Raw genomic sequence first — 20,710 nt, forward strand, 5'->3', positions numbered from 1 at the left:
GGAGCACCCAGCCCACGAGACAGACAGCCTCTGCCTCCATCACCCTCAAGTTGAGAGAAGAGGCCTGAGGGGTCCTCACCTGGGCTTTGGCCCCATTCCCACTCAGCCTGCTCCCTTAGGAAGCCCGAGGCGCCCGGAGAAGGACCTGGGGGTCGCTCACTGAGCAGGGTGCACCCCTTACCTGATGGAGGAGAGAAATGGAGCCGTTGGTAACAGATTAATGAGACAGGGGCAGCCACGTGCTTGATCAGGGAAGGCCGCTTCAAGGTGGAGGCTGGATGGAGGAGGGAGGCCTGTGGGCGGCCTGGGCTCAGGGGTGGGCACACAGCCTGCTTCCCCGAGGCCTGCAGGTCTCCTGTGCTCTTCTGTCTGAGGGGGAAGCAGGCACCCCTCTCTGCTGTTCTGGGTGCTTGCACACCCTCATCGGTCTGGCCTCTGCCTCGGTGCTCAACCCTGCCCAGCATTCCGCTCAGATGCCCTTTCCTGGGGCGGTTTCCCAGTCCTCCACACCTGGCTCCTGCTCCTCGTGCTTCCATGGCCCCTTTCCCTAAGTACCAACATCTTCCCTCAATCAGCATCTTTGAAAAACTGCGCTTTACCTGTGTCTAAGCCACTGCTCAGCAGCTCGGCAGCCCCTGCACCCCTTCCCAGACCTGGCAGCCAGCATTCTGCTCTCTCTGTGTTCGACTCTCTGGGGCCTTCCCAAGAGCAGAACCACGCAGCATGTGTCCTTTCCTGACTGGCTGGTTTCACTTAGACTGCCGCCAAGGCCTGTGTGTGTTGAATCTCCTTCCAGGCCTCCCTTCCATGAGGGCTGAGTAGTGTAGGGTGGCATGAATGTCCACGCTGGTTGGTCCCTGCATCTGTGGCTGCCCCACAGGTTGTTCCACCTTTTGGCTACTGTGCTCAGTGCTGCTGTGATGGGTTTGCGAGTGTCTGCGTGGGTCTCTCCCCCAGGGATACATCGTACCCGGAAGCAGAGATGCTGGAGGCCACAAGGGTGGTGGCTGGCCCTCACCAGCCTGTCCGCCTTGTGCTCAGGTTGCAGTCTTGGCTCAGTACCCCTGAGGATCTGCTTCGCTCTTGTTGAACTAATAAGGAGTCCCAGCTCAGGATTTCCTCAGGACCAAATGAGAGAATTAGAAATGCACTGTGGGGTTTATATCACTGAGGACAGCAAACACACACCCTCTGTGATGAGATGGAGAAGAATGGAGGGTTCTTCGTAGGAGAGAGCTGTCTTTGGAAGGAGCTCTTTGATAAATTGTGTGTGAAAGTGTGGAGACCAAGGTGGCACGGGGCAGCTGAACGTCTGAGCCAGGGCCAGAGGGGAGAGTAGGCAGCGCTAGCCACAGGGCGCCGTGCTTCCACCCGCACCTCGTGACACCCTGGGAGGCTGGTGCTCTCGTCCTGTGCCGCAGATGCTGAAACCGAGACCCATGGTCTGAGGTCAGTTGACCAGAGCTCAGCAGCAGCGGCACCAGGATTCACAGCTGGGCTGAGACGTTCAGCTGCTGAGCTCCAGGGGAGGGAACCAACAGAGCTTTGCAGGGGCTGCAATAACTCTCGCTGATCCAGATATTTCAGAAACAGCTGCTAGGCTCTCAGATCCTCCATTGAGGTGGTGAGAGAGGAGGGGAGAGGTGGCTGTTCAGGTGGGTGTGGAATGAAACAGTGCCTGGAGCTGGGGCAGACAAGGTCCCATGCAAAGCAGCCCTGAGAATTCAAAACAACAACAACAAACATTAGCAAAGCATGCTGGTCTCCCGGCCTGGGCCCACTGTGCCAGGCACGGCCCCCACACTGCTTCGCCAGGCTGCTTGCTGGCATCCACTTATTACCCAGCACTGCTGTCTGAGCAGCTGCAGAGCCAGGCCCTGCTCTAGGTCCCAGCATGAAGTCTATGTCCTTACTGAGCTCCAGGATGGTGGTGAAGACAACATATGTAGCATGAGTTGCCAGGGGCCACAGAAGTCTTGCAGCCAAGGAAGTTTCCCAGAGGTAGGTAGCTGAGTCTAAGCTGAGACTTAATGAACACAGCTAGGCAGGAGAAGAGAGAGGAGAAAGCATATCATGTGGAGGGTCTGGAGGGAGCATGTGGTAATTTAGATGAGTGGGGAGAAGGCCAGAGTAGCCTGTCTAGTCCAGGAGTAGGCAGAGGTCCCTGAATCACTGCCTCAGCCATCCTGGGTGAAGCCTTTGCTGAGGTGCTAGCCCAGCTCTCTGAGGCAGCCCTCACTCTGACTGTGGATGCCCCTTGGGCTGGGTGCTGGGAGGGACGTGCTCACTCTGCACTCCATGCCTCCAAAGCAACACTCCATCCAGTAGGCCTGAGACCACATTCTTTACCAGTCCTGCCCCTCTTGCTCAGGCTCCTGGCCCTGCTGTACCTGTTCCTGCACGTACTTTGTTCCCACACAGCTGTCCCCAGTTCTGGCAAATCTGATTTTCTGTTTGTTCATTGCTATCTTAGCAGTTAAGACTAGTGCACGGAACTGTACTTCAGGGTTTGCATCCTGATACCTCTGTCCCTGGTTCTGGGCCTGCCTCGCCTCAGAAGCACCAAACATGATTGTTGAAGGAATAAATTTGGCATTGGAAGAAGAACATGGGTTTCTCCTCCCCTTTTCCAATCACTAGAGAATGTCAGGAACTAAATTTTTCCTGCTTGATTGCAATTTACAAATGGTGGCTTTAATTTTCCTAAGAAAGGGAAAGAGGCTTATATTCCTGCCTCTGAGCCATACTGGTGGTGTAATGTTAGCACCTGGCCGACTTCTGTGGTCTATTCAGTCCAGGTTCTTCACCCACTGGTACTTGATGAGAGCCTTGACTTGCTCAGTTATGATTTTGCTTAAGTGAGCTGGTTGGTGATTGTCTATGTAATTACCTCGAGATGTGGAAGGCAGGGGCCATGAAGCCATCCTGAAGGCCAGTACATTCAGGAGAACACGGCTGCGTTGAAAGGCCAACCACAGCGTGCAGACTTCACTCAGGAAAAATGGCCTCCCGTTCTTCTTTATTCTCCCCAGCAAGAGTAGTTGTCAGATCAAAATCACCCCAGTGGATTTCTCTTCCTCACATAATAGTCACTTCATTTAATGGATTTAGGGGTGAGGGAAGAGGGCGCCCAATAAGTTTTTCCATCTTAGAGTGACGTTGGAGTGGTTGGGTCGACCACCGGCTGAGCAGAGGGGGACATTAGCTGTGGGAGGTTTCTCGTCTGACTGTAATCTTGTAGAGCTTCTCTCAGTCCCAGGCCCTCAGCAGCTGTTGGCTTTTCCTTGACCAGGACTCACCCTTCTCTGGCGCGCAGCGGGGAGGCGAGCGTGGAGGGTGTTCTGAGCCAGCTGGTCCTGGAGCACCTGCAGCTGGCTCCCCTGCAGTGGGGTGAGTACCACTGCCTGTCACTTCTGGTGAACAGGCCCCTCCTCTCAACTGTGCAAGGTCTTGGGTGTGTAGGGTTGGGGAGCTCCTCAGAGGTTGGTGTGTGCTGATGATCACCTCAAGAAACTGGGAAAGAGCGCTGGCACCCCTGTTCAGGAGCTTGGCGTCCCCGTGAGTCCTGCTGGCCCTGATGTGCAAGAACTCCTTCCTGTCCCAGCATGCATGTGTGGGCGGGTTTCGGCCTGGCCCGGACTGCCCACCACTAGAGAGGTGCAAGAACTCCTTCCTGTCCCAGCACGGATGTGTGGGCGGGTTTCGGCCTGGCCCGGACTGCCCACCACTGGAGAGGTGCTGTCGTGTCTGCATAGGTGTGCTCTGCAGATAGTTCTGGAACTTGGAGTGAGTTGGGATAGGGGACAAGAGGCAGGTGTGATGGCCTCCCTCTGCCTGGAATGAGCTTTGACAGATTTCCACACCCGTGTGTGGAAGTGTGTGTCTCCTAAACACTTTCACTCAGCTGTCCTTTGAGACCACGGTCACTTAACACATAGCCTGTTTGTTCCTTTTGCACCCGTAAACTCATGCCATGGAGCTCATTCTTGAAAACTTGTGCCCTGGCCACACAATTCTAAATAGTGTTTAAAGGTGTCTTGCTCAGAGACAGACTGAGTATTTCTTTGGAGCACAAGTCTCTGTTCTCTGGAGTTGTTTCATTAGATAATCTATTTTGAATCCGTGGCAGTCAGCTGCTAAAATACGTACCTTCCTTCTATCTCCTCCTCACCCAGGAGTCAGTGTGTGTTCTTTTAAGAAGGTCCATATTGGCCAATTCATTAATGAGCTGGAGCCGCCCCTCTGCATGCTGGAGATGCCTGAACATCAGCCTAGGGCTTGGAGAAGAGAGCTGCCTTTCTGTGGCATCCCCCCACTCCTCTGCTGGCCCCGCTCCTCACAGGGAGAACCCAGGCAGCTGGGTAGGCGGTGCCCTCCTGGCCACTGGGATGGATTCCCTTTCTCCTCTCTGACCCATTAAAGTAGGAGCAAGACTTGGCCTTTCTGCAGAGCGTGTCACAGTTTGGCCTCTGCAGGCTTCCCCGCTGTCCAGAGACTTGTCCAGGTCCAAATGTCCTATCTCCCAATTCCTTGGGCACAGTGAACCGTTTTTACTGGGTTGGCCAGGGAGGTCAGACACATGGACCCTCCTGGTCAGGGACTGGGAAAGGTCTCAGTGAGCAGCCCTATGTAACCTCTCTCCAGAGGAGGTTCCACCTGGCAAGTAAGCAGGACATTCATGGGGAAGTAAGGGAATGGCTGGTCATGGGCAGAACAGGGCCAAGAGCCAAGAGCAGAGTGACTTGGGATAGGGAGGCGGGAAGCAGGTGGCCTCTTTACCCTCTCTCAGATAAGTATCTGCCAGCTAGTGTGGCTGACCGTCAGGGTACCTGATGGCAGAGACCTAGGAGATGCCACCAGAGCTGCTGCTGGGGGGTACCTGTTCAGGCTGCAGGGGATGCTAGTGAAGGTGGCTATTCTCTATATGGCCTAAGGTGAGTGCTAAGCAGTAGGGGATGCCGAGAAGAGGGAGGAAGCTGGGAGGGCAGGACGCTCCTGCCCCAGGCATTTTGCTTGAGAAGCACCATTTACTCCTGAGGTAGCCAGGGAGGGTCCTTTCCATATTTACAAATAGGAACCCTCCCAGGGAGAAGCCCCGTCCAGCACCTGCACACACAGTGCTGCAGACTGTCAGATGAAGCACAGTAGTTGACAATGATAAAGGTCTCTTGGTGCTCCCTGTGCCCTGTCCCTTGAGGGTACTGAGATACTCTTTAGAACTATGCAGTAACAAGCTGGGCATTGCCACATGCCTACGGTCCCAGCACGGGCAAGCTGATGGGTTGGGGGGGGCTGTTGTGTGTACATGCCACATGTTCACCCATGTGTGAGTGTGAGTACTTTTCCCTGGAGAGACACAGCTTCTAAAAGATACTGCAGACACCCAGAAGGCCCTGCACTTTTGGACTCCAGGGGAGTCCTGCAAAGGCCCAGGCTGGCCTCCGCAGTGTGAATCAGCCTCCATGATCAGAGCACAGAGTTTCCCTATTCCAGGTACCATGGATTATTTAACTCCTGACATATTTGGCTATTTCCAGCGAACATCTTTTTGTTAACACGAGTTTTGTTTGATTTTCTGACTATACCTGCCTTCTAGTTCTAGAGTCACTAGGTCAAAGGCCTGAGCGTCTCTAAGGCATGAACATGTTTATTTGTGAGACGAATACGTGATTGCTGGCTATGATGTGACACTCTGGGAACTTGGGTTTCTCAGGTCACTTTCTCATCCCATTTCTAGCACAGAACTCCAGGTGTCCTCTGCAGGGCAGTGCAGGTGATGGAGAGGGAGGGCCAGCGTGGGGTCAGTCCTGAGGTGTTATGGCGCATGCTCCGGACGTCTTCTGATCATAGAGGATGGGAACTGGGTTGAGAGACCTACCCTCCTGAGCCCCAGGAGGGCAGAGGTCTTGCCATGGCCACCAGGCTTTGGCATCTCTCCCCCGCGTTCTCCACTTAGGGGCCCAACGTGTCTTGTTATCCTGGGGGCCATGGTCAGCTGCACATGCCAGATCATGGTGAGCCTTCCAGGGTCTTGGCTGGCCTGCTGCCGCTGCTTCCCAAAGGCAGCCATGTGGGAATTCAACATTTGTTAGCAGAACTTTCTCCTCGAGTCTCTTTTTGCATCATGTGTTTGTGTATTTGTGCCCGATCAAGGAGGGAGGGAACAAGCACCCTCACCTGTGACTCAGTGCAGACCCTTGGGTACGGAGGAAGAAGCCACACAGCCCTAGAGGGTGACTGGATTCAGGGTCCTGCAGACCTGGCTCCTCTTTGCCGCATTCTGCTGAGCTGGTCAGGCATCCTGGCAGCTCCTTCTGCCCCGAGCTCTGGCGCACTCTGTGGAGTGGTGACGGCCAGCTCCTGACTCTGCCAGGGAAGGGAATGCGTCACAAACATCGACCCCTTCCTCGCCACATGGCTAATCCCACTGACTGAGCGTGGTCGACTCTCTGTCCCTTTCCCCTGTTATTCTCTCAGGGAGCTCACAGCCTGGGAGGGAACCCGTCTAGCACCGGAGTCACTGCAGCACCATGGAGGGGGGCCCACTCCCGCTGCACAGGCCCTCTGGGGAGGCAGGAATCACTTTGGGATGAAGGGATCAGGATGACATCATGGAGGGACAATGCTCCACTGATCTTGGGGATGGGGAAGGAGCAGGCTGTGCTCCCCAGTGTTTACCATCAGGGAAGCCAGCTAGAGGGCTCGGGCCACAGCGAGCCAGTAGTGGTGAGAGGGGCAGAAGGGAGTTTTGTCTGTCTCCCTTCCTCCCTTCCAGCCCACCAGTGGCGTACCGGTGGTGCAGGGTCTTCACCCCGGCCTCAGTTCAGCCTCCCTCTACCTTCCCTGTCCCCTGCACGACGTAGCTGGTATCCAGGCTCTTGGGCTGCCGTGGTCCCTGCACCTCGCACACTCCTGACTTGGGCTACCCTAAGCAGACTTCCAGGGGCTCCTGCGAGGATGGACTAGACTGAAGCACCTCAAGGGCCCACCACGTGGGCCGCCTGCCCCCGCCAGGCCCTTGTCCCCTGGCATGCTGGTCTTTAGCCTCAGAAGTCCACACCTCTTTTGCCCAGCCAGCTTTATTCCTTCCCTGAGAGCAGGTTCAGGAGGTCAATTAAAGAAAAAGGTTGCTATTTTTAAACAGCCATTTTATAAAAATGATCACACATGCTGGGCCAGGGGCAAGGGCTGGGCAGTGACTTTGGGCCCTAATGACCTTGCATGCTCTTGTGTCCCTCCCATGAAGGAGGAGCTGAGGCTGAGCAGACCCAAGTTCGTCTCACCTGGAGCTCACAGCTGCAGAAGAACAGTCTAGGTTCTGAGCCTCTCATACCTGAATTGTGACCTTCCCCTGGGGTCACTTTATGGAAGTAATATGTTCTCACAGCAAAAAGTGAGAAGCAACCAGAGGAATTCAGCAGAGGACAGCCAGCCCTTTCCTATCCCAAACCACCTCTGTTTCATCTTTGTGCAGTTCTGAGTTATCTTGCAATCCTCCAATTGTAACTTGGTTCATGGAAATGATCGTGTCACGATTATACTTCCATATCCTTTTTTATGCTTAACAAAATATAAACATCATCTGTATTATAAACACGTCTTACACACATAGGTAAAGGCTGAACTGTGTTTCATCAAATGGATACAAGATAATTTAACACTTGTCCTGATGTTGAAATTTTAGATTGTTTGAAAGTATTTACCACTGTAAACGTTTTAGACCACTAGACCCAGGTTTGTACACAGAGCTTTATTTAGAATCTGGGGGTTACTGCCTCAGTGTTGATTCCCACTTTTACCATGAGCTGGTAGTGACAGCTGCAGGGCACAGACAGGCCTGGTGCTGTTGGGCAAGCCACCTGGGTTTCATCCCAGGCTCTACTACCCCATGGTGACTTGTGGCTTGGGCTAGGGGTCCAGTTCTCCACATCTCATTTCTAAATACTGAACACAAAAGAGGAGGAAATACTTCCTTGCCCTAGTAGTGAGAAGTCACACTGAGTATGGGCTCTGGGATTATAATTCTTACTTTTGGTTGTAGAAGTAAGGAAACTAAAATTCTAGGGGGCAAATTAAGGACCCATTGTGCATCTTCTACCACGTCACTGACAGCAAGGCAGGACTTGGGGCTTAGCCAGCCAAAGGCAGGGCCAGGCTCACAACAGGACTCTGAGTCCAGGCACTGGGCAGGAGCTTCCAAGATACCTCCTGTCTCAGTCTTTGAATGTTCTGGAAATGGAATGTGTTTGTACATGGTGCACACATGTGTCCATGGGCTGTTCTCCCAGTGGGGAGGAAGCAGCTCTGGGCCTGTCTGTGCCCCTTGCAAAAGCCAGTGTGCCTCTCTGCCTGTCTATGCTGAGGACCGTCTTCCAGACGTTTCCATAGATACCAGGTCATGGTGACTAATGGGGATAAGCTGCTTGCCACACTGATTGGAGTGTCCCATTGCTGTGCCACCCGCTACTTCCTTCTTGAACTGATAACACTTTTCTCTTTATAGCTCTTTATGTCTTCTTAGATACATCGATGCTTGCTTGAGCTGTCATTCATAGACATTCAATGAATACAAATCAGGTTCTCGCTACATTACAGAGTGGGCATTTTTAGTACACATTCTCCAGATAACCACTGAGTAAGCCCACCTGTGCTCCCAGGATCTGAGCTGCGATGTGGAGGCAGACTGTGGGAGTGGGGACAGTGGCCGTCTAGGAAGCTGGGTGGCCTCCTGACACTCTGCCTTTTCTCAGGGAGCACCCTTTGGGCCTGAACTGGCATGAGTCTTGGACGTTACCATCACTTTTTCCTTTGGTCTATTAAGACGTAGATGGGGGTGCCAAGGGTTGATGGATTGGTTCTTGTATTGATGGTGTCATCTGTTTGTTGAATAAATATCTACTGCCCAGCTACTGGACACCAAGCACTGTCTCAGGCCTGGGGACCCAAGAACAGATTAAACACAATCCCTGCCCAGGAGACACTTACAATATGGTGAGTGCTGGGGACTGAGATGGTCTGAACCATCTGCACAGGTCCTGGTGTGTGTGTGTGCCTAGACCTGGTGCAGGTGTTCTGGAGCAGAGATGGGAGCAGGGCTGGCACTCAGCTCTCCTGTCACCTTGACTGGAAGGAGCTTGTGCTGTGCTTGGGGTGTGGCACGGTGCCTGAGAGCACCTGCGGGTCTCCCTGGAGCAGACCCCCGGAGGCTGCGGAGCCCCCAGGACAAACGGCACTTTTCCTCCCCGTGCACTTCTGCATTTGGCCAGCTCTATGCAGGAGCCTGGGTCTGGTGCTGCCTGAGCGTGGGCCTCCTGTGGCTCTTCGGGGAAACATGTCCATGCTGCGCCTGCTCCTGAAAAGTGTCTTTCATCAAACTGTGTAAGAGGGATCTGTCGTGAGGGGTTTGGTCTGTGTCTAGCCAGAGGTTCCTGCAGAAGGGCTGCTCCCAACCAGCAGGGAGGATGGTCAGTGGCACACAAGTTTCTCTGCCACTGGCCTTCCCAGTGCCCCCTTGCTTCCTTCCCAGATGACAGCAGCAGCGCTCTCTGGGTGTATCCAGCGCCACCTCCTTCTCCAAACGTCTGCTCCTGGGCCCAAGTGCTCGTCAGTACTCTGGGACCCAGGGGCTGACTGGGGTGCTTTGGGTGAGTCTGAGAGGCTGACCAGCTTGGGCTGAGTCCACTTCCTGAGGTCCATGTGTGGCTCAGTCATGTGGGGGAGGGGTACAGAATGTCGGACGCCTCCCACTGGTCTCTCTCAGGAAAGACACAGCAGTGCTTGTTCTGCTGGGCTCTCGTTTAGAATAAGTGAGGGCTGCAAACGGCACGTAGTCCCAGGCCAGTCAGCAGAAGCTCTCCACAGGAACAGAAGCCTCACAACCTAGTAGGGTCCTAGACAGCATCTTGAAATGAAAGACAGCAAGTGAGGCAAAGAGGAAGAAGAGGAGAGCGAAGCAGACTAGGGGGCAGAGGAGGGCTGTGAGCCAGGCCACTGTGCTCCTGAGGAAGAACCAATGAATGGTTCTCCTTGTCAGTCTGTACTCAGACACACCAAGGGGACCGTGAGAGGCCCCTAGCCTCAGAGCAGAGGGCCACTGGTGAGGCTGGGCCTGGCTCAGCCTGTGCCCATTCCTGGGTGGGGCAGGTTCTTCTCCTACTGGCTGCTTCACATCAAGCAAACACAGAGTGGCCTCAGGCCGGCCGGCCTCTCCTTGCCAGCACAGGCATGGATCAGTACAACCACCTTGGAGGCCACACTGGCCACCGGCCTGCAAAACCTCACAGAACTTGTGCACTGCGCCAGCTGATCCTCGGAACAACAGGGCTGTCAGGAGGAGGGGCGAGCACCCCTGCCTCAGGGTCTCCAGGGGAAGGTGAAGCCATCAATCAGCAACAAGAGGGAACCATCTGAGTGCATGTGGGCACATCAGCACAGGACCATGGACGTCACCTGGAAGGATGGCATCCTTGCCTTGGGCTGGAATCCAGCCTTGAGCACACAGGAGGAGGAAGCCTTGGCTGCTGAGACTGCTACCAGTGGATGGACATTGAGCACCCATGAGGTGCTGAGAGGCTGGGAAGAAGAGACAGCCACCGACAGTGAAGCCGGCTACGCCAGGGCCTGGAGGACGGAGGAGTGGGACCACGCGGGGTCTGATCCTCGAGCCAGGGCCGAGTCTTTCTGAGCCAGGTCCCTGGAGAGTACTGAAGCCCAGAGGGCGAGAGTGGCCAGGTCATAAGCCCAGTGGAGTTCAGAGCCCATGGCCCCACAGCTCTTTCCATCTGAAATAACCCTGGCCTTCCTCTCAGGCCTCTTCCACGCAGGAGCCTCCGTTGCATTTAGCACCCCATCTCACCCCTCAGTGCCCAGGGGTGCCTCTGCCTGGGCCCCAACTGTCCTTTTCTATGTCTGTCTCCCTGGGAGCTGGGGCTCGTGGGGCAGGTGGAGGAGGTGCCCTGCAAGCCTCCCAGGTGGCTCAGGAGGGGCCTGGGCTGCGCTCCTGCTCAGCCTGGTGGGGTGGGTGGCAGACACATGAGGGCCAGTGCTGCTCAGGAAGAGGGCCTGTGCATCCAGGGAGCTTGGTACCAGTGTCCACATGCTGCTCAGCCTCTGATGAAGAAGACAGATGAGCAAATATTGCCATCCTCTCAGACAATGAGGAGCGGGTCTGGGAGGGACTTCTGGGTCCTCCCAGGGATCCCAGTAATTAGCGGTTTCTTCAAAACTAGCCTTCTACTTTCTCTTACCTTCACCACCACACATCCACCCCCTCCACCTGCCCATCTGCCTTCCACCTGCCGCCCCCCATTCACTCACCCCCAAAGTGCCTCTGTACCAGATTAGGGGGCCACCTGTGAGCCTCTGCTCATTCCCCTTCTTGCAGCTGTGTGCCACATTCTGTAGGAGACGTCTCCATTATGGAGGGCTGCCTGTCCCTGGGGGAGGGTGGGACTGACTTATTGAGACCCAGGACATTTCAGGTTGGAACAGCTCTCCCCATGTGGGAGCTGGGGTGTTGCTAGAACCTTCTGCTCACTGACCAGGGCAGGCCATCTGGGAGAGGAGAGGTGAAGGCAGAACACTTGCCCACAGAGCCGCTCACGTGCTGAGAAAAGGGCCGACCTGATGGCATTTTCAAATGTTCAGAAAACACTAAGGAAAAGTCTGAATTCTCCATAGGGCGGCTGATGCCACGTTATCAGTCCTGGTAAGAAAAGGGCTGATGAGAACCAGGTAAAAATAGCATGCTCTGTGCCTGTCCAAAGTGCCACACAGCCAGGAAACATCTCAGCACCCAGACTGTCACCAGCCATGCCACAAGTAGCTAGACTGAGCATCCTTCATGACAGGGACCTGTCATGTCCTCACATCCAGGAGGTGGGGGTACTAACCTTGCTTCAGAGGGGAAGCTCCAAAATTAGAAAGGTCATTTCACCATGTCCAGCAAGTAAGTGGTGGAATGAAGACCTTTCATGGTCTAGCCCTGAGATGCCCAAGTTGCCCAGCCCAGGAAAAGAACCGGAATACAGTGAATCATCCTACCTGCAAGGTGCTCTCTGAAAACCTATGAACTAAGTATTATTTTGAAAAGATAAAATGTGCACAAATATACTTCAAAGTTTAAGGGGCACAGGAGGGTGCATGATGAGAAACACCTTTCCCATCCCAGCCTCCCCAGCTCTGGCTGTCTCCAGATGCCATCTTGGGTGGCTTTCCTCAAGAGGGGTGTGCGAGTGCTTTGCCGCGTGGTTTCTGTTTCACTGGGTGATGTATGGTGGACATCAGTGGCTCTCACTCCATCTCAATCCACCAGGCTGCTGCCGGAGATGTATTGCCATTTATTTACCCTGTGTGGTTGATGGGCTCTCAAGTTGTTTCTGATCTTCTGCTGTGGTAAACATTGTTGCAATTAGTTTCCTTGTAAATATGTCATCCCTTACACAAGTAAGTCACACTGTAGGGCATTTATTTCAAATTGAGCAATCGCTTAAAAAATATCTTCTGGTTTGTTATAATCATACTCAGAAAGACCTTCCCTAGTTGAATTATTATTATTTTTTAAATTCTGCCATGTTTGTTCTGAGTGTTTTGGGACCTCAATTATTTAACATCAAAATCTTTTTATTTATCTGGAATTTATTATAATGTGAGTGATGGGGCCACCCTTTCTTTTTCCAGAAGTCTTAGTTGTCCCCAAGCCATTAATAATCTATAATCTGGCTTTCTCCACGCATAAGAAGTTCCACTTTTCTTCTTTCTTTCTTTCTTTCTTTCTTTCTTTCTTTCTTTCTTTCTTTCTTTCCTTTTCTTTTTCTTTTCTTTTTTTTTTTGCGGGGTGTTTAATTAGTTATACATGACAGCAGAATGCATTTATGTACTTTGATATATCATACATAGATGGGATATAATTCCTCCTTTTTCTGAGTGTACATATTGCAGAATCACACTGGCCAGGCAGTCACATGTACACACACAGTAATAATGTCTGTTTTGTTCTACTGTCCTTCCTATCCCCACATCCCCTCCCCTTTCCTCCCATTTCTTCCCTCTATCTAATCTAGGATAACACTATTCTTCTCTAGTGCCCCCCCACTTTATTGTGAATTAGCATCCGCATATTAGAGAAAACATGTGGCCTTTGGTTTTGGGGGGATTGGCTTATTTCGCTTAGCATGATAGTCTCCAACTCCATCCATTTATTGGCAAATGTTATAATTTCATTCTTCTTTAATAAGTAATATTCCACTGAATACATGTACGGCATTTTCTTTTCCATTCATCTATCGAGGGACACCTAGGGTTGGTTCCATAGTTCAGCTATTGTGAATTAAACTGCTATAAACATTGAGGTGGCTGTATCATTATAGTATGCCGATTTTAAATCCTTTGGGTGTAAACCAAGGATCAGGATAACTGGGTCAAGTGGTGATTCCATTCCAAGTTTTCTGAGGAATCTCCATACTGCTTTTCAGAGTGACTGCACCAATTTGCAGTCCAAACAACAGTGAATGAGTGTACCTTCACCACATCCTCGCCAACATTTATTGTTGCCTATATTCTTTTTTTTTTTTTTTGCCTATATTCTTGATGATTGCCATTCTGACAGGGGTGAGATGAAATTTTAGGGTAGTTTTGATTTGCATTTCTCTAATTGCTAGAGGTGTTGGATGCTTTTTCATATATTTGTTGATCGATTTTATTTCTTCTTCTGTGAAGTGTCTGTTCAGTTCCTTAGCCCATTTATTGATTGGGTTATTTGTGTTTTTGGTGTTAAGTTTTTTGAATTCTTTATAGATCCTAGAAAATAATTCTTTATTAGAGATTCATGTGGTAAAGATTTTCTCCCAACCTGTAGTCTGTCTTTTTACATTATTGAATGTTTCTTTTGCTGAGAAGAAGCTTTTTAATTTGAATCCATCCCATTTATTGATTCTTGACTTGACTTCTTGCATTTTTGGAGTCTTGTTAAGGAAGTCAGATACTAGGCAGACGTGGTGAAGATTTGAACCTGTTTTTTCTTCTATGAGGTGCAGGGTTCTCTGTTGTAGTGCCTAAGTCTTTGATCCACTTTGAGTTGATTTTTGTGCAAGGTGAAATCTTATTACATATGGATTACCTGTTTGGCCAGCACCACTTGTTGAATAGGATATCTTTTCTCTAGTGAATGTTTTTGGCACCCTTGTCTAGTATGAGATAGCCATATTTATGTGGGTTTGTCTCTGTGTCCTTTGTTCTGTACCATTGGTCTGCCAGTCTGTTTTGGTGCCAATACCATGTCATTTTTGTTATTATAGCTCTGTAGTATAGTTTAAGGTCTGGTATTGTGATACATCCTGCTTCACTTTTCTTGCTAAGCATTGCTTTAGCTATTCTGGGTCTTTTATTTATCCACATAAATTTCATGACTGCTCTTTGTATTTCTACAAAGAATGTCATTGGGATTTTAATAGGATTTGCATTAAATCTGTATAGTGTTTTTGGTAGAATGGCCATTTTGACAATATTAATTCTTCCTATCCAAGAGCATAGGAGACCTTTCCATCTTCTGAGGTTTCCTCCAATTTTTTTCTTTAGTGTTCTAGAGTTTTCATTGTAGAGGTCTCTTACTCTTTTGTTAGATTGATTACCAAGTATTTTATTTTTTTGAGACTATTGTGAATGGGGTAGTTTTCCTAGTTTCTCTTCCAGTGGATTCATCGCTGATATACAGGAATGCATTTGATTTATGGGTGTTGATTTATATCCTGCTACTTAGCTGAATTCATTTATTAGTTCTAGAAGTTTTCTGGTGGAATTTCTATTTTTTTAACCCTCTAGATATGGAATCATGTCATCAGCAAATAGTGATAGTTTGAGTTCTTCTTTACCTATTTGTATCCCTTTAATTTCTTTCTTCTGTCCAATTGCTCTGGCTAGACTTTCAAGGTTGATGTTGAATAGAAGTGGCGAAAGAGGACATCCTTGCATTCTTCCAGTTTTTAGAGGGAATGTTTGCAATTTTTCTCCATTTAGCGTGTTGCTGGCTTTGGGTTCAGCATAGCTAGCTTTTACAGTGTTGAGGTATGCTCCTACTATCCTTAGTTTTTCCAGTGTTTTAACGATGAAAGTATGCTGTATTTTGTCAAAGTGTGCTGTATTTTGCTTTTTCTGCATCTATTTAGATGATCATATGATTCTTGTTCTTAAGTCTCACTTTTCTTATGCTTAAGGAAAGCTTTGACTCTTTTCCATTGATCTACCTGGGTGCAGCTGTTATACTTTCTAGTATAGTTTAACATCTGCTGTTGGGAGTCTTCCTCGGTGTTATATTCTTGCCTTTCTTACTTAGGTTTTTTAAAACCACCTAGCATGAACTTTACATCTTAACCACATCTCAGGGTGCAGTTCAGTGGTGTCAACTGTGGACATGTTGTTGTGTGACAGATCTCTAGAAATTTTCGCTTGCAAAACTGAAAGTCTCCACCCATTGAACAATATCTGTGGTGCTTATTTTTGCATAATTTCAGAAAGTGCTCGTCCAACTCATTTGAGAAACAAGCATCCACCACTGACTCTCACCTGTGCGCATTTCCCCATTCTTTTTTCATGTGATTTTGCTTCCTTCCTCTTCCTTGATCAAGCTGGCCAATAGATGATTACTTTATTTATCAATTCTTCCCCTTTCTCTTTTCTACTTCAATAATTGTTGCTTCTCTTTTTTATGAGTTTCTCATTTCTGTTTTATTTGGGCTTCCTGGGTATTTTTCACTCACCTATAGGTTTAAGTGTTTAAATTGTTTATTTAAAGCTTCCTATTATTTTTAATTGGTACATTATAGTTTTATATGAAACTGGAATGCATTGTGATCTCTTCACACACACACATAGCATAGTTTAGTCATGTAACTAAGTAGAAGAACAAATAGAGTAGCTGAGGGGGTCAGAGGGAGGGACAACAGAAGTAGGGAAGGTTGAAGGGAAATAAGCTATGTTGTATACATCTCTGAGTGTGCCAGTGAACCCACTAGCATGTAAAACTATAATGCATTATGAAATTTTTAGGTAACTTCTTATTATTAATATAAATCTTTAAGGCCATCAATTTTCCTGTGATCACTGCTTTAACTTTGCCCCATGTTCTAGAATTCAACAGTCTCATGTCTGATTTTTGGTAGACATGCTGCAATTCTAGGTTATAATCAAGGTTTCTTTGTGCATGTTTTTGGTGACTACTCCAAGGACATTCAAGAAGAAGGCCTGCTCCTCATCTTGAACGTGTGTTGGCTGTGCCTTGCTGATCGAGTTGGGCAAGTCTCATATCCTTACTTACTTGATCTGCCCTGGTCTCTAAGGGGTGCACGGTGGCTCTCCCTGATGGGGATCCACTCTGCCCAGTGACCCCTCTCTGTGGTTGAGTGCCAGAGACCTCGTGTGCAGGTGCTCCCAGCGTCTGTGTGCCATGCCTGAGGACTCTGTGTGCTCTTGGTCTCCTCTGAACTGGCGTCATTCCCGCTCGCCTAACACTTGCCACACCTGCTCCGTTTTGCTTCTGGCTTCCCTTCATCCATACTTTTGTTTGAACCCTTTGAGAGTCACTTTGTGAAACATGGTTTGGTGGAAGCGGCGCTGGGGCTTTCCTCACGGACGGGCTCCTAGGTCTTCCCCCGGCGAGTGGCCGAGACTGTCATGCACATCACTGTGCCAAGCGCGGGGTCCAGGGCCCAGTGCTTTGGTTTTTGTACTTTCAGTCTTGACTGTTGTGATGTGTGCTTTCTGTTTTTTTTTCTGCATGGTTTTGTTTCCTCTTCTTTCTTTCCAAGCTGTTCTGCATCTCTTGTCTCCCACCCCCATCTCCTTCTGAGGTCTTAATCCCTTACTTTCTTCACAATTCTTGTTTTCTGAAATTTCATTATACAGTCACGAGCCCCACATGTGGATTGGTTGTGTGGATCCTATGTATGATGGTGGGTACCATGGCACATGCCTATACTCCAGTGTCTCTGGAGCCTGAGGCAGGAGGATTGCAAGTTCAAGATCAGCCTGGGCAATTTAGGGTGACCCTGTCTCAAAAATAAACGGGATTGAGGATATAGCTCAGTGGAAGAGCACTCCTGGGGCCAATCCCCAATATTACCAAAAAAAAAAAAAGAAGAATATTTTTTTAAAGATGGAGCTGAAAAATTTCTGTTGCCTAGTATTTTTACTGTATCTTTTCTAAGTCTAGATACACAAATACTTAACCACATGTTAAGGTTGCTGAAGCATTCAGTGAAGTGACATGCCTGACAGATTTGTAGCCTAGGAGTAACAGGCTCCGCCATGTAGCCCAGGTATGTAGTGGGCCATTTCATTGTGTTTCTTTATGTACGTCCCTGTCACTCAGCACCATGACTATGTGAATATTTCGTTTTTATTTCCTTCTTCACCCCCACCAGAGTAAAAGTTCCATCCAGGAGCGACTTTATTCCACATCATATTCTCAGAACCTTGAATTGTCACTGGAAGGCTTAATATATGCTTAATTATTTGTTGAAGGAATTAATAAAAGACAGCCTTCACAATACAGCTCTGAGGCAGGTAGTGATCCTCCTGCTTTAGGGAAGAGAAACTCAGAGTGTTTGTAAGACAGTTGTTCAGCCTGCTTGGCAAGAAGTGGAACACAGCAGCAGTGATTTCAAAATCCATGTTTCCCCCCATGTACTGCACGTCCCAGATCACAAAATTAAACATCAGCCTGCAGCTGGATCCCGAGCCTGATCAGCTGACTTCCAACCAAATATCCCTCTGCAGCGCACTCCTTGATGACTAGGGAGAAGGAGCATCCTCCTGTACACACTTGCAGAATAGTTGCAAGTACAATAGTGAGAATGATTCTTCCTGAGCTATTTTAGGGTAAATGATTGACCAAATTGTTAAATGTGCATTTCCTATAAACAATGACATTATTTCATAAAAGACCACAATATAGCCACCAAAACAGGAAGTTACCATTGAAATGTAACTCTCGGATACCAAGCCCCATTCATATTTTGCTGGTTACCTTAGTCCTCTGTCCACCTAGGGATTGGGGTCTCAGTCAGAGTCTCTAGTTGCACTGAGTTGTTAGGTATCAATAGTCGCCTGTGGGCTAGAAGAGCTCCTCAGTCTTCCTGTGACTTTTGTCACCTTGATACTCCAAGACTTGCCACCAGCAGTTCTGTAGACTGCCCTCAGTTTGGGTGTGTGGTAGGTCCTTATGGTTAGATCCAGTTTATGCCGTTGGGCAGGAATGTCACAGGAGTGATGTGCCTTTGTGCCACATCTATCAAGTAGCCCATGATCTCTGCTCATCCTGTTGCCAACAGTGGTCATTGGTCATCTGATGAAGGTGGCATTTGCCAGGCTTCTCTGCTGCAGTTATATTTTCTTCTTTGTAACTGGAACATTGTGGGAAGGTACTTTGGAATTGTAAATATCCAATTCCTCATCAACTTTCCTTTGTTCTTTTAGTTATATTTCTGTGGCTCATCCTTTCCTATTTTATACATTGGGTTAAGAGATGTTGCTGTCGATATTTACTTTGATGCTGCATTGCCCCAGGTTCAGCCGTGGGCCCTCTTTCCAGCGGCTGCTATGCCTCCCGGCTCCCCAGCCTTCTCTGAAGATGCCTGGCTTTCCAGCGTAAGATAGTCCAGATTCATCTTAAAGTCACCCCGACAGCACCATCTCTCTGAGGAGTCTCAGTTCCCTCCAGTGAAAACCAGGACTGGAACCCTAACCCTAACCCTGGAACCAGGAGCCAGACACAGCAGTGGTCTTTCCTGTTGGTGTTGCTGCTCCAGAGCCAGAAAGTGGACCACGCACACCAGGGACTGCTGCACACACATGCTGCACCTCCCTCTGTGGCCACACATTCATGGCCACCATCAGCCAAGTCTCCCATCCAGCGCAGTGCTGGTGGTTCTTCCTGGTTTACTCCTTTCCTTCCTTGAACCTTACTTCCCAGCTTTAAAGTAGTTCCTGTTTTGTCTGTCCCCTGCATGAAGCCCATCTCCCATCTCCACTTGACACTCGCTCACACTCTCAGGATCCCAACCTCGTCACAGGGGACCCTGTGGATACCAGTGAGGAGGTCCTCGCCTCCCCCTCCCACTTGTGCTCTTGGCACTCAGGCCAGGCTGCCCTGATGTGTGGACACTGACTCTGGTTTGGGCTCTGGGATGCCACATGGGTACATCCCACCTGGAGCAGAAGCCCCTCTTTGCAGATGCCCACTCACCCTGCCTGGGCTCAACAGCCCTCCTCAGACCTCCATATCTTACCTCATTCTAACCAGTGGCCTCAGGACCGAGTCTTTTGGGGATGGAGGGGCTATCAGGCTGTTGACATTGGGTGACAACCGTCTTCTGAGATGCCCCTCTTCCCTGCTGCATCTCCCTCCTCTTTCCTTTCCTATGGATCCTGGGAGACTCGGCCTCTTCTGCTGTCCTGCTAGCCTGCTCTGCACCCTGCTGCCACCCACACCAGCTCTTCCTGACTCTCCTGTCACCTGTGTCTATCTCATATGCTCCATGAACTCAATGCAAAGTGGGTACAAAGTAAGTGCTGTTGAATGAGGCGTGAGCCGTAAGCCTTGAGCAGCACTCAGTTTGTGCGTGAGAGAAGCAACCCCTTGCTGGGGAGCAGTGCCTGTTCCTGCAGACTGGAACACATCTGTCGAGGGCCAGACTGCTTCTCTGTGCAGAGCAGGCGTCTCGGGCTCTCCCACTAGACCCCGTGGGGACAGCCTCAACTGTGATGATGGCTTTGCTTGCTGGGCCTCCTTCAGTTTTCCTCTGCCACTGCCTAATCACAGTGAAATCAAGAAAATTTAGACTGCCAGCTTGAATTGGTGCTAATTAGTGCCGATATAAATCAAGCCCAGGTCTCTGTGGGCTTCTTAGTTCCAAAGTTTCCCACGAGCCGCAGGCAGAGCATGCAGACATGCCTTCTGCAGAGCTCCTGCCCGGCCTCATCCCTTAGAGATTCATTCTCAGCATCCCCGTGACCTGACATTCCTGTGCCTGGCTGGTGTCCACAAGAGCAAGGGACTTCAGTGCAGGCAGATAACTGCTGGTACCTTCCACCCCAGTGGATGGGGCAGGCCTGGTGTGGGTGTGACTTGTCCCAATCCAGGTCTAAGGACCTTCCACTGGCTGAATTTTTCCCCCTCCAGGACCAGGGAAATAACACTGGGGAGAGCAGCGGTGCTCACAGCCCTGTAGGGAACCCTGGCTGTTTGGCACCTCTCGTCCACTCTACAGACACCACTTCCCCTCCTCCGCCCCCCGCAGGCCCATGGAGCAGGTGTGTTTTCTTCATTTCAGAGTTGGAAACCAGGGCTCTGCTGTCACCTAGCCAGGGAGTCACAGAGCCAATATTTGAATCAAAACCTGTCTGGTGCCAGCCATAGGCTGCAGCCTAGGTCACATTGTCCTTAAGTTCCGTCCCTTAAGTAATAAAGTGAATTGAAGGTACACAGCATACTAAAAATAAGTGGTAGAGGTTTCAGTTTTTCTCCAGTTTTCCCATTGTTTCTTCATCAGTAAGAAAAACGATGAGCCCCTGCTACTTCCACGATGAGGCAGTTTCATGTGTCTGGATTCTGCAGCCTTTCAACCCTGGGGTGGAGGATGTAGAGGGGAACAGCACACGCTGTTGACGGCAGAGTCGCTGGGAGAACGTGGCTGTGGCGCGGCTGGCTCACATGCAG

General features: G+C 50.0%; 1 protein-coding gene across 4 annotated transcripts in view; it reads left to right on the top strand.

Moving 5' to 3' along the window:
* The window catches only part of Trappc9 (trafficking protein particle complex subunit 9), a 496,909-nt gene that overhangs the window by 393,394 nt on the left and 82,805 nt on the right, over nt 1-20,710 (top strand). For all 4 annotated transcript variants that reach the window (XM_078016653.1, XM_078016651.1, XM_078016650.1 and 1 more), the window contains one exon: nt 3,299-3,390. In XM_078016653.1, the coding sequence (XP_077872779.1) occupies nt 3,299-3,390 (92 nt within the window). The remainder of the gene's footprint in view (nt 1-3,298; nt 3,391-20,710) is intronic.

This window comes from Ictidomys tridecemlineatus, chromosome 7 (genome assembly GCF_052094955.1).
Source record: "Ictidomys tridecemlineatus isolate mIctTri1 chromosome 7, mIctTri1.hap1, whole genome shotgun sequence".
Taxonomy (NCBI): domain Eukaryota; kingdom Metazoa; phylum Chordata; class Mammalia; order Rodentia; family Sciuridae; genus Ictidomys; species Ictidomys tridecemlineatus.